The sequence below is a fragment of the Mugil cephalus genome, chromosome 11 (genome assembly GCF_022458985.1).
Source record: "Mugil cephalus isolate CIBA_MC_2020 chromosome 11, CIBA_Mcephalus_1.1, whole genome shotgun sequence".
NCBI lineage: Eukaryota > Metazoa > Chordata > Actinopteri > Mugiliformes > Mugilidae > Mugil > Mugil cephalus.
In genome coordinates, this window is record NC_061780.1 from 9,195,480 (window position 1) to 9,208,406 (window position 12,927).

General features: G+C 43.3%; 1 protein-coding gene across 2 annotated transcripts in view; it reads left to right on the top strand.

The window, feature by feature from the left end:
• si:dkey-246i14.3 (ephrin A4) overlaps positions 1 to 10,852 on the top strand; it is a 32,443-nt gene extending 21,591 nt beyond the window's left edge. Inside the window, exons 3-5 of one of the 2 annotated variants that reach the window (XM_047599840.1) lie at positions 3,302 to 3,370; positions 8,703 to 8,729; positions 9,016 to 10,852. In XM_047599840.1, coding sequence (XP_047455796.1) covers positions 3,302 to 3,370; positions 8,703 to 8,729; positions 9,016 to 9,104 — 185 coding nt within the window. In that variant the 3' untranslated portion in view covers positions 9,105 to 10,852. The remainder of the gene's footprint in view (positions 1 to 3,301; positions 3,371 to 8,702; positions 8,730 to 9,015) is intronic. The other variant, XM_047599841.1, reaches the window with a different exon arrangement.
• Positions 10,853 to 12,927: the final 2,075 nt, after the last annotated feature.

Consider the following 12,927-nt stretch of genomic DNA (forward strand, 5'->3'; position numbering starts at 1 on the left):
CTGCAAAAACAAAACAAAAAAACGAAACCTAATTGGACAGCACATACAGTAGAGCACTTTAAATAGGAAAATTATAAACAATCTGTCAGAAGGCTTTTTTATTCTATGGTGCAGGACATTTCATATTCTACTGTCCACTATGTAGTGTCTTCAAAGACCTCAAATGAATGTAAAAAGTGTCTCTAATGAACTGTAATGTACACAACAGTTGAAGGTGGCACGAACTTTATATCTGTGTATGTTTATATCCGTGTGCTGCATATGCACATCTCCTCATATATAAACTGTTCAGGTTGAGCAGACACCCATGAACATCATTCATGTCTCCATGCGGTTTACTCACATTTCTACATTTTGGGCTCAAGGAGGAGGAACGTTGTCCTGTCGGTTGAGTCTTCTGGCTTTCTGTTGCCTCTCCTCATACATTATGGGATAAAATAAAGTATTTATATGGCTCTGCTAAATGTCACTGGACCAGTTGTACCATAGTCTGATACTAAAAAGAGTCGTTTTGCAGGACTTGATTTAAGAAGGTTTCAGCCATTTCTTTCCAGGCGATTGAGCAAAGGGAAAATACTTTTTGGGTCAGGTTTCATCAACAAATGAATGCAAACATTTTACTCCACACCGATATCACTGCGCGGTCCACTGCCGTTCTGGAGGGCGTGATTGTTTAACATGCACCGATGAGTCTCAAGTATCAGCATTTACTTACTATGTGTAAATTACCTATTACCTAATTATCTATTAATTAATTAGCAATGATTCCACAAATTCTGTTTAGCTGCACAATGTCACGGCCGTGGCTGAACCTGTCATGTCTTTCTGGGACACTTGAATAGAACCGGGAATTGTTCCCTCCTCGTGATGGATCTTAGATGTTAAGAGGATTTTCTACCAACACCCTTAAACTTCTACACCCATTTCCCATAACAGCACTTAAGAGCACTCACACGCCATTTAGCTCTTCCATCCATGGCGCTGAAGAAAAAGATGGATGGGTACATTGTAAAGGAATGACGGCTGTGTGCTCTATGTTAATACATAAATCACAAAGCGCTGCGTTGTAAATGCCACAGAGAAACGTTCACCAAAATGATGCCTAATGTACACTCATAAGTGTACAGCTTTCCACTTGCCGTCCTCAATGATTAATGTTGCTAAGAAGTCAGTTGAAGAAAATAAACTGACTTGTGCAGCGACAGATTGAGGGAGATGCTTCTCTGAGCAGACCAAGGTGTTTGGTGAAGACGAAACAAAGGAAGGACTTTGGACGAGTGTTACTTGCCTTTAAATCAAAGCGAGTTTTACTTAACTCCACCTGTACTTCACTTCCAACTCTATTTCACTTCATTAACATGAAATCGATGTAGACATAGATAATAACATGTTTTAGGTTACAGAAATGTTTGGAAAGTGGTAAACCTCGACAATCTCTAGATGTGAGTATGATAATACGTACAGGGTAGTAACGGGTACAGTGGATTAGTTTTGTGAGGTGGTTATGTGTGTAGAAGAAATACAGGAGAAGAGATGATTTAGATCATAGGTCTTCAAAAGGGGGTCCATGGCACGGAGGTACTGCAGGGGGGTGGTCGCAAAATCTTTGGTTGATTAGACATTTTTTATACATATATATTTAATTTTCCCGCTCAAACACCCTACTGTTATACGTATTTGAAATAAAAAAAAATGAACTTGTGTATTATTTGAATAGCTTCATAATTTCAAACATTAGTTGTTCAGTTAATTTGTGCGGACATCAGATGTCACAAATGGTAATTACGAAGGCCGACTCAAAGGTGCTCTTGGACACAGTGTGCAGACTGCAAGCGGCAGCCAGAAAGGAAGTAACTCTTCTGTGAAAAGAGTTGGAGAGCCACAATTAACTGGGAGGCTAGGGAGAGAGCTGGTCTGTCCTGGATCATGCTGATCTCAGTTGGTTTATTTATCCTGGACGATCACGTTGTTCTAAAATTATTAACGTGTTTAAACGTTGACATTAGATGGAGATGTAAAACTGGAAACTATGTGTCCTTTGTATTTCATCATTTTGTCACTTCAGTTTACACACGAACCTAATGGGCTTCTGACTTCTGCGTCGGTGTTGCAGGACACATTGGGAAAAACCAGAGTCGCAGACACACACACCATCAGCCTAACACCAGAAACAGGCAGGCTGCCCTAAAGGCACAGCCTTAAAAATAAAATAAAAAAACTAGAAAAACCTAGATAGAATCCATAGTTTATGATTCCTCCTGCAGGCTTTTGAAATGTCTATAGGCTATTTCTAGCTTCGGCATCTTTCATTTTGTAGAACTTCTTCGTTTTTTTTCTGGTAAACACACTTTCAACTTGGCGTAAGATGGATTCACATGACCGTCTGAGGGAATCAGGGCGTCTGAGCCATCATTAAGGGCACTAACATTTCCTTTTGTGACGAGTTGAAACGGTTGCCCCGAAAAAAAGCAGCACAAAAAAGAAATGCGAAGGTCTGTTCTCGACTTTTGAAAAGTTCGGTTAAAAGCTCATGTTTATTAAGCGGACTTTGATTTAAGACTTGTTTAAACATCATTATCTCGTTTTCAGGCGTCGTTGACGAGCGACCGGCTTCAGTCGTCATTCTTTAATATCAGCCGTCATTGAGCTCACTTACGTTGTGTGGTATATTTCCTCCGTCACAGATATTGCCCAATTCTTCAGCCCCATTGCTATTGAAATTATGGATACAAAGTGAGACGAACTGCTAGCGATCCTACACTCTCGCTTGTTCGGTGTGTCCCTGTTGAGTTAGCATCTGTTTGTGAATTATTCAGATATAAAACGCTTTAACTGCAGTTCCCAGACACATTTGTTTGGTAAAGGCAATGTTAACCTGACAGGTAATACAGCTGATGGCCGCCGCTCTCCCATGTGAGCCGTGGTCGCTATCGATATTGGTGCAGTTGCGCTCTTTAATGGCTGCGCTCTCGATTGTGTATATGCTTTTTATTCGGTTGTGTAGATGAGAGCGATGTGCGGTAGTGACACGGGGAAATAGCGCAATCCCTCACGCTGATATCATGAGGTGTTGATATGGCCGAAAACTGGAAAACAACTTTTGTTTTTTGGCTTCTCTCGTCACGGGAATTCTCCAGAAGGGGCGCGAAAGTTCTCACAGAGCAGACTCCTCAGAAGGATTTTTTTCAGCAAATGCAAATTTCTCTTTTTCTCATTTGACACGTTAGCATCTTGAATGCCAGCGGGTTGTTGGGTTTATTAAGTAAGCCGCTTATTTACACGTTTCTTTTCTTCTTTCCAGCTCTACCCACGGATGAAGGCCCTCCTCTGCCATGTATGAAGTTGCGTGTCACAGTGTGCTGTGAGCCTAGTGAGTACACTCCTCTTTTCATCTGTTCTTCCTTTCATGCCTCCTCTTTGTACACCAACAGACTCTTCTATCTGCCTCTCGCATTTCTACTATCAAGGCTGGGTGGCGTGATGTTTAGACTGTTACTTATCTCCACAACCGTGCTTTCTGCTTCCTCCTCTCTTTTTTTCAGTGATCCTCCGCCATTACCAGTGAAGCTAAATGCATCTTTACTCATTTTAAACTCCACTCTCAGCTCCACGTTGGCTTTTAAACGTAATTGGATTTAGTTTTTTTTTTTTTTTTTTTTTTACCCTCTTGTCTTTCTCATTCTCCCACTCTCCATCTCTCTGTCCCAGTGTGAAATTCCCAGAGTTGATCTAATCCAGAGCCCGCCTGGAGTGATGTTAGTCTTCCAGTCCAGTGAGCTGCCCATTCCGGTTGGGAATGTTGCCCAGTCACTGTGGGAATTCCTGTACAGTTGTCCCGGCCTGTGCGTGTTTGAGAGCATTTTTTCTGTGTGTGTGTGTGACAATTTTTCTGTGTCTGTGCACTTTGTGTTTTTGTGCGTTCCTGCATGAGTCCGCGGGCCTTTGCGTGCGTTCTTTTGGCGGTTTAATTTGTGCCAGTGTGTGTGTGTGTGTGTCTTTGTGTGTGTGCGTGTACGCCCCAACATGCGTGTCTGAGACGTCTGTCCCAGTTCCCATCCCGGTGTTATCTGCAGGGGGGCTTGTTGTGCTGTCCCAGTCTAATCTAACACGGCTTTTCCCACTGGTTGCAAGGTTTTCTGACAAACTCGCGGCCTCAATTATATCCATCAGTTTCTCGTAAAGGGATAAAATAAATTACAGAAACGACAACAAAAAAAAAACAAAAAAAACGGAACAATAAGAGCCTCATTCGTCTCAATTGAATCCTTAAATGCCACCGCTGTTCCGGTGCGAGACACGGAGTAATTTGCTGCGTTATTACCAGACTGAAGGCTGGCGAGTTTTTTTTATATGCTAATTATCCTGCTGCCATTAATTAGAAATACTGCAGATAGTTGTACAGTGAGAAAATGCTAATGTGGCCTTGACCTTCTGACAGTATTCCCTGATCAGCCCAAAATAATCAAAATATTTGAAATCACCTGAGCGGCGCCTGCTGGGAAGACGCACACACTTGACTCTATGGCAGCGAGAGTTCCACCCACAAAGAGACGCGCACATCCGTACAGTTTTCTTTTGTTGTCTTTTTTCCCCCTCTTTTCCTCTCATCCTATCCCTTAACCAAAACTAATCCCGACTAAATTTCAGGATCTCCGTTCCCTTCTCCCCCCACCCCACCTCCCCTCTCCTCCTCTCTAACCTCCCGCTCTTTCTTTCTTCAGTCTTCTGTCATTCCTGAAGTGGCACTAATCCCCCCCCCTTCTCTCTGTCTCTTCAGCTCTCTCCTCCCTTCCTCATTTTTTATGATCTTTCGCTACTGGAGCAAAACTAATCTAGGCACCATCCATGGCAGTCTCTTACACATCCTCCTCCCCTCCGCCTAAACGCCAGACCCACCTCCCCCCTCGCCCCCGTTTCCTCCACCTTCCCTGTGTTTTTACTATCTCTTTGTTGTATCTCTATATCTGCTATACAGTTACTCACCGACTCCCCTCTCCTCCCCCTCCTCCTCCCCCACCCCTGTCGCCGCTGCGCGTCCCTGCTTCGCTCCATCTCTGTCGTGCGCACGCTGTGCAGCGAGTGCGTGAGGGTGACTGTACACGAGGGCCGGAGAGAGGAGGCCGAGCGAGATGGATGAGGGAGGAGATGAAGGAGAGTCGGAGGGTCTCTCTTTGGCTGTCCATTAGCGGAGGTTTACCACAGCTGTTGTTGTGCCGTCCCCCGTGGTAACACCTCACGTAGGCTCCGGTTCCTTCCTGCTCAGGCTGCCTTTTATCTGACAGGTAGCATGGTAGCAGGGCGCGCCGTGCCTGTGTACTTTCCGAGCGCGTGTGGCCGCGGGTGATGGCAGCTCCTGTCCTTCAGCTACATCTCTTATCTAAACTTCAAACTGCGCACCGCCCTCCTCTCTTCTTCTCTCCTCAAACTTTTTTTTTTTTTTTTGTCTCCAGAAAGCAGCCTGATTAAAAGGCAGTTCCATGTGGGGATGCCCTGTTGTGGCGTTTCAAGAATTAATTATCGGCACACGCACACACACAAACACGCGCGCACGTTGCCTCACACTGGTCTGAAGGACAGAGTGGTGACAGTGCAGGGTCCATCAGGTACGCTGTCATTGCTCCAAGGTCAGCCACCGCTCACCAGTCACCTCCATCTCCTCCCCGGTGTGCGTGAATGTGTGTGTTTATCGCCTTAATTTAACCGAAAGAACGCGAGCAAACAGGACGGGACAGAACGGGACGGGACGGGTGCGCCGCTCGGGAGGCTTCTAATGACGTCCAGCTCATGCGTGTCCTTTTTACATTTTGGGGTCTTTTTTTTAGGTTTTCTGTACGTCTTTCAGGGTCGTGGTGCGGTGTTGACTTGAACGCACCACAACCGAATCACACCACAGAAAGGGTTTTTTTTTTTCTTTTTCTGGAAGGTGCTTAAGCCCGTGTTGCGTCAGAAAACAAAGCTCTGAATGGGTATCGGCAGACTGGTGTCATGTGAAATCTCTGGCTCCCTGCAGCCCTCTATTGCATCTTTCACTGGCTCGCTTCGCCTCTTACTCCATACTTACCTTTTTTTTTTTTTTTTAAACACTGCAACTTCTCCATAAAACTCCTCCCGTTGTGTTTATCTCCCTTGTTCTCCTCGATGCTCGGCCTCTCCGTCTTTCTCTTTTCCAGCCGACCCACTGTGAGAAAGCATTACAGACCAACTTCCCTTTCTCTCTAATTGATTCCCTTTCTCTCTCTGCCTCTCTTCCTCTTTTTTTTCTGCCGTCCTCCCGCTGTGATCAGTCCATTACATTCATTTCAGTTTGCAGAGCTTCACCATTTTCCCCCACTTTCATTCTTCCCCTTTTTCCAGCTGTTTTTTTTTTTTTTTTTTTAATGTCTTACATCACTGCCCTCCTTAACCCCCTCCGCTCTTGCCCAAATACCTTTGTACCCTCTGAACTTGACACACACGAAGACGAAAGTCGAACACAGACATACACGGAGCGCTCCCCCAGCCGAGCTCCCTCGGATCCCGAACTCGAGGCTCAGAACGTTACTTGCGCCGTTTTCAGCGATTCACGTTGTTTCCGTTCTCCGGTTTTCCTCCTTTCGCAATATTTGCCTCATTTTTTTTTTTTCGTTGTTTTTTGTTTTTCGCCCTGCGTAAACTGTTAGCAAGCAGAGTTGGTTAGCATCAGCTCCCGTGTGTGTAAAATGGCGGCATGAGAGGAGAGGTGGGATGGTGGAACATGTCTGTCTCTGCAGTGGGGCGTTCTGCCGACTGAAGACGCACGCACGCGCCAGCACCCACACACACACACACACACACACACACACACACACTCTTAACGTGGTTGTGCGTGTGCTGTTACACATGCAGCAGGTTTCTGACTGCACTGCAGAGAACACAGTGTTCCTGCACTCACGCCACCGTTGGACACCATTTTGTGGCAGCGGCTCGCCACGACCAAAATTGCGACGTTTTACACAAAAGGGAGTCCTCGACGTGAAGCACTTGCACAAATGATGTGATTAAAGCCAGATCAAAACACGCGTGTCACACACAGCCGGGTAAACGCGAGGCATTTCGACGCGAGCGAAAATTTAACGTCCAGGTTTTTGCCAGCGAGTCACGCGCGCGCTGATTGTTTTTTTGTCCGAAACGGTTTCTCGTTAAGCGGGTGGGAAAATAAAAAAATTAAGGAGTATCAGGGAGTGAGAAGGTAAAAAAAAAAATAATAAGGAAAATATTCTTTAATTTTTAGTATTTTTACGACAATAAATAAGTAATCGTTTGGATATGAACGTGAAACGTGAATATGTAAAAATAAAGCTTTTGGGTTTGTTTTGTTTTTTTCTCGGACAATTTAAATATTAAATTTTGCTGAATTAATAAATAATTGCACATTAAACTGAAATCAGACTTTTAATTTTTTTTAAATTGAAAACGAACCCAGAGTCATTTTCATGATTTATTTATTTTTTCTGTATTTAATTTCACGCAAACACCGTAACACCGCAACAAACTACAAACTACAAACTGACCCGTTTCTTGTCCTCACTAATTTTCTCCTACAAACACAAAGACACACAGCGAGCCCGGTGCGAGGCCCACACACGGCAATGCTATTTAATGCTTCGTTAACCCCTAGACGCTCATGGGTTGTGCAGGACCTTGGAGTAATTTACTGGCTCCCGTCTGCCAGAGCGACATGTTGTACAGTCGCACCGAGGGGACGGGTACGCGGGGATCGTATTCCTGCCGCCTTCCGTACGCCCCTCGTGCTCGTGTGTGTGTGTGTGCGCGTTGTGAACGGTTGTGTGTTTTATGTGTGTCTTATGAGTTTTCAGGGTTGCAGTGTCAGAGGTGGGCTCAAGGCCGTAGATCGATTTAATAACACCTGCAGTTGTGCAGCCTCATCCCCGTTTCCTGACCCTCCTGTCCTCTCTCTGCCTGGTATTATACGGCTGTTCTCTCTCTCTCGTTTTTTTTTTTTTTTTCTCTCCCAGTCCCACCACCTGTATTTTTTCCTCCTTCTCTTTAACCCCTCCCTATCCCTCCATCCTGCCTTCCCTCCATTCTTCCCTCCATTATTTCCTTTTAGTCTCCCTCCTGCTGAGAAAGTGACGCTCAGACACAAACACCCCCTTATCCCGTCTCTTTCTCTCCCTCCCTCTCTCTGTCTGACCTTGTTTCAATCTTTCCAACCTCCTTTTTTCTTTTTTTTTTCCCGCCGTACTTTCTCACTCGCTCCCCTCTTTCATCTTCTGTCCACTTCTTGGTTTCGCTCTGTCGTTTTGAATTTTCTCGTGTTTTTTTTCTCTCCACCCCTTCTTTTTCATTTCCTGTACCCCCTCTGTATAATCTCCATCATTCTTCCTCCTCCTCATTTACATAACACTATCTTTTCCTGTTGCCGTGCTTCTCGGGCTCTTTTTTTATCCGACCTTTAAGAGAATTTGCATAGGGGACATATTTAGGGTTGCACAGGCAGTCAGTACTCATTTTTCATGGCGTTTGTCTTTGAGTAATGGTAAATAGCTTCCCCTGGTCATTTGTCTGTTTCTTGCTCCTTTTGTTCCACAACGCAGTGGCTTTATTGAGAAAGTTAAGGATGCAAAAATGACTAATCAGCATCTTGTTTCTTTGCCTCAACTTTATCTAAATCATCTCTCTCTCTCTCTCTCTTCCTCCCTCCTCTTGCTCGCCTGTTACAGCATCAGAGGGTTCAAAACAAATACAAGGTGAGATGCAATATCTTAATCTTTCTACCATGACCTGCCGGCCTAATATCTTTGATAATAACAAACATGTCATCTGTCTCTGCCGCTCATATTTTTCAATTAAATTCCAACTTGAAACACGATTTAACAGAAACATGATTGTGATTGTTGTCTCATTCCAAGTTTGTGTTAATCCTTAATCCTGAAAAACAGCTCCACATGAAATTAAACTCCCGTCCACATACTTTAGGCCATCTGATGTTTATCGGACGTCCACGTCTCACACACGTTTCCGTCTTTGTTTCAGAAACTAAACCTCTAAGCAGCGTTTCCTCACCGAGGACGGCGTCACTCCCGCTCATCCTCCTCCTCGTCCTCCCCCTGCTGACCACCTGACCCGTCCGTCCGTCCGTCTGTCTGTCCGTCCTCATCATCGCTGACCTGTTTTCCGGGGGACTGGGAATTGCTCATCAGACGTTCAAATGCTGAATGCAGCCTGCGCTCAGACAGCAAACGGCACAACTCAACACATGCTAAGCTATTGTAAATGACTGGTATCACCTTACCTGTGAAATTCCAGGAAGAATCGGATGTCTTTTCCAAAACGGGGCCACGGTGACTCAGGGACTGACTCGCTGGATCACAGTGATTCATTTCATGTTATTTTCCCCCCTCTTTCCACCTGTTGTGTAAGTGGTAGCACGGTATATTGTGTATGCAGCTAGGACTAGTCATAAGCGTCATATCCCCACTCTGATGCCAGAAGAACAATAAGTCCGTCAAGACCTCTTCGCACAAAGTTTTTTTCACTTTTAATTTCTGGTTTCCTGCGTATTGTTTTGTTCCTCGCGTCATCTTGAGAGACTTTCCTCCAGTTGGAAAGTGACCAAATAAACACACACTACTGTCCCGAGTGGCTCAGGTTGGAGTTCAGTCAGTTTGCTGGTGACTTTTTTTTTATTTTTGCTGCGCGTGTGGAGGAGCAAATTACTGCCTCGAAGATAAACGTGTTTTGTGACTAATTAGATTTTTGAAAATTAAGTAATTTTAGGAGGAAATGAGGGAATATTCTGGAAGAGTGAGACTGGGCTGCTGCGCCCCCTGCTGGGATTGAACTGGTTGTACTGGAGTTGGACGGGGTTGGCCATGAATCCAAATACTGGACACTAGATTCTGGTGCTGAATGGAAATGATGGGACCTGGGACAGAGTTTGTCCTCCCTCGTCGATCACCCTGCTGTTCTTGCCTCAACGGATTCTCTCTGCTTCAGAACAAAGTGCAGAGCAGAGGGGTTTATGGGTAAACGGAGAGCATCAGCACAATTGGTGGATTCTCCTGTTGGCGTACCAGACGTGCAGAAATGCATACAAGCTTTTTGTTTGTTGTTGTTGTTGTTGTTTTTTAACGCAGGTTAAGGTTAAGGTTTTCCTGTATAGTTAATATATTCTGAAAAAATAAGGTATATTAACTACATAAAGCCAATGTTTTAGCAAGAACTATTTAACTGCAAAATCGGGAAAGGTTATCCATTTTTACGAACAAAGAAACTCTGATTTATTTTCTGGATATGTTTGTGTTTACTGGTAAATTGTCCATACGCTTTGTAGAGTGTCGTTTCGCGAGTTAAAAATATTTGAATTAATTACATTTTTGCCAGTTTCCATTTTTCAAGAAACCATTAAAAATGGCAGACATTGATTTACACAAAAAAAGAAAAAAAAAGAAAATCAATAACTATTTGTCTTAGATTTTTCAAAAATTTTAATTAGACGTAATGTATTCTTCCTTAAAATCAAATATGAAAGTTTACATATTAATAATGTTTCCTAATTATTTCCCCTTAACATCGGAGTGACTTGTGTTCAGAAAATCTATCAGTTAATTGTAAAGTTTACTCTAGCTTTAAAAACTACGTTGTTAGCGCTTAATATATATCTTTTCGTGAAGCGTTTGGGTGTCAGGATGCTGTAAATCACACCGGTATTCTCATATTATTATTATTATTTTTATGTTAATTTCCAAAATGGGTGATGAAACCAATGTTTGAAGACGTGTTAAATAATTCTGTTGGGTAGAATCTCTGCGGTCATGTGCTACTAGGATTTTGTCGTGTTATGTGCGTGTGTGTGTGTGTGTTTTAACGTGTTCCGCTTTCACATTTTAGTGAAGAATGTAGCTTCTTCTGTGAAGAGCCAACTGCAATCTGAGCCTCTTTTTTTTTTTTTTTTTTTTTTTTTTTTAACGTGGCAAGACAACAAAATAAATATGATTGCATTTAAGCGGACTGAGTCGATGATTATTTTTCGCTTGGACATATTGATATTTCGCGTGCCCGCAGGTCTCAGTGACAACGCGTGCAGCTTTATTTGTGGAACGCACACATTCGGTGAAATACACAGGGGTATGGAGATAAGGAGACTTTGGGGACTTGAAATGACCTTGTGGTGTGAGAGGCCGTTGTAATGTGAGCAACCTAGTGGAATATCGAGCTGAGTTTTTATCTATGGGCCGCCAAAGCCTGATAAGACTCAGATACCCAATAGACTCTCGGTATTAATAGACTCAAGAGCATCATAGCTAATATATCGACCCTCAAGTAGTTCTTTTCAGAGACTTTTGTTTTGTGTTTTAGGTAAAAGTGAACATCCAAATAAGCTGTAAAGGCATTATCATTTATAAAGGCTGTAATGTAGAATGCCTTGTGAAGCCAGGGAGGCAATTTCCTGGATAATAGGGCTAATGCTCCTATTTCATGGTTTATGATCTCTCCTGATGACATGTTGAGGCGTGTTGCTATGACGTGGCTTTGATTTTGACCTTCACACATAAGTTTCCAAAGCTCATATTTTGCTTTTATTCTCTTTCCATTGTGGAAAAAAAGTGAGGCCACGGAAATCGGCGTGGGATACGTTTTAGGCTGATTTACAAGGGAAAGGACTTTAAAAGAGGCTGTAAACCGGACGGCTGTTTATTCCAGGAAATCGCGCACAGTTTGACTTAATCTTTGATTTCACACAGGAGCCAGTCTAAAATTTACTCTTCGGACACAATATTTCTTTGTGCTCGTGGAGCCCGTCGCGTGTTGATGTACCGGAGCTGGAATTGAACTCGACCTCCAAAACAAACTTCATAATTACACACGTATGTTTCCGTATTATATAAATTTAGAAGATCATGAAAGGTCCGCGTCCAAGTTTCCTCTGAGGTTTCCTCGGGGGATTGCGATCATAAACATTTTCTGCGGCGACAAATTTAGTTTTTTAACTATGTGTCTGGAAAAACATGCGCCTTATTGCATATCCATAGTGCAGATCTCCACAAATGACACTGTAATTACAGCAGATTACGTTGGCCTACGTTTGATTGCAGCTTGGCTGAAGGTTTGAGGCTCGGACTGTTGATTATATGTTCGGGTGGCTGTTAATGGGAACAAGCGGTGATAATTTTTCTCCGCAAACGCGCAACAATTAATGTGCATTTAAATACTCGAATGAGGACGCACGGATTAATTAGCGAATAGTTAATGAAATATTTTAAAATACATATATTTCAGTTAGAAATAACTCAGTAATAATAACAGCGGTTTCAAATTATTCTGAGGATTCTTAATTTTTCAGTAATGCCCTTGTAACCCTTTCCTGAATTTGGATGAATGTTTTTTCAAAGTGAAGAGCTTCTCAGCATGTAATCAACACCTTCATCAGCTGCGACGCCGACCAGTGCATTTTTCACATGTTTCAGATCCAAGGTGAGCCGAGGTGAGAGGAGAAGGTATCAGGAGTCTCATTTACCGAAGTCCTTGAGAAAGAGAAAAAAAAAAAAAAAAAAAGGAGATTTTGATATTCGGCATCGTTTATTTTATTTTATTCAAATCAGGGCATTCATTAAAAAAAAAAGTTCATAGCCTCCTCTGGGAGGTGAAGAGATGCAAGGTCAACGTGGACCAAGTGCCTTGGCCATCCTGTCTTTGGAAACCTTCACTGTGTAGGTTTTGGCTACGAACTTTGCAGTTTGATTGCGAAGAATATAAAGCAGCCGGCACTGAACCTGTAACTCCAATCGGTTATTTTACATTACTGTACATCTCCGCTCAAAAGTCGGTTTTGGTGTTATTTCCCCTCGGATGTTTGACCTTCACTCTGCAGACTGACGTACTGTATGTTCAGAGTTTGACACTAATAGACTGTTGTCAAATTCACCTGAAGGTGAGAGTGGAAAG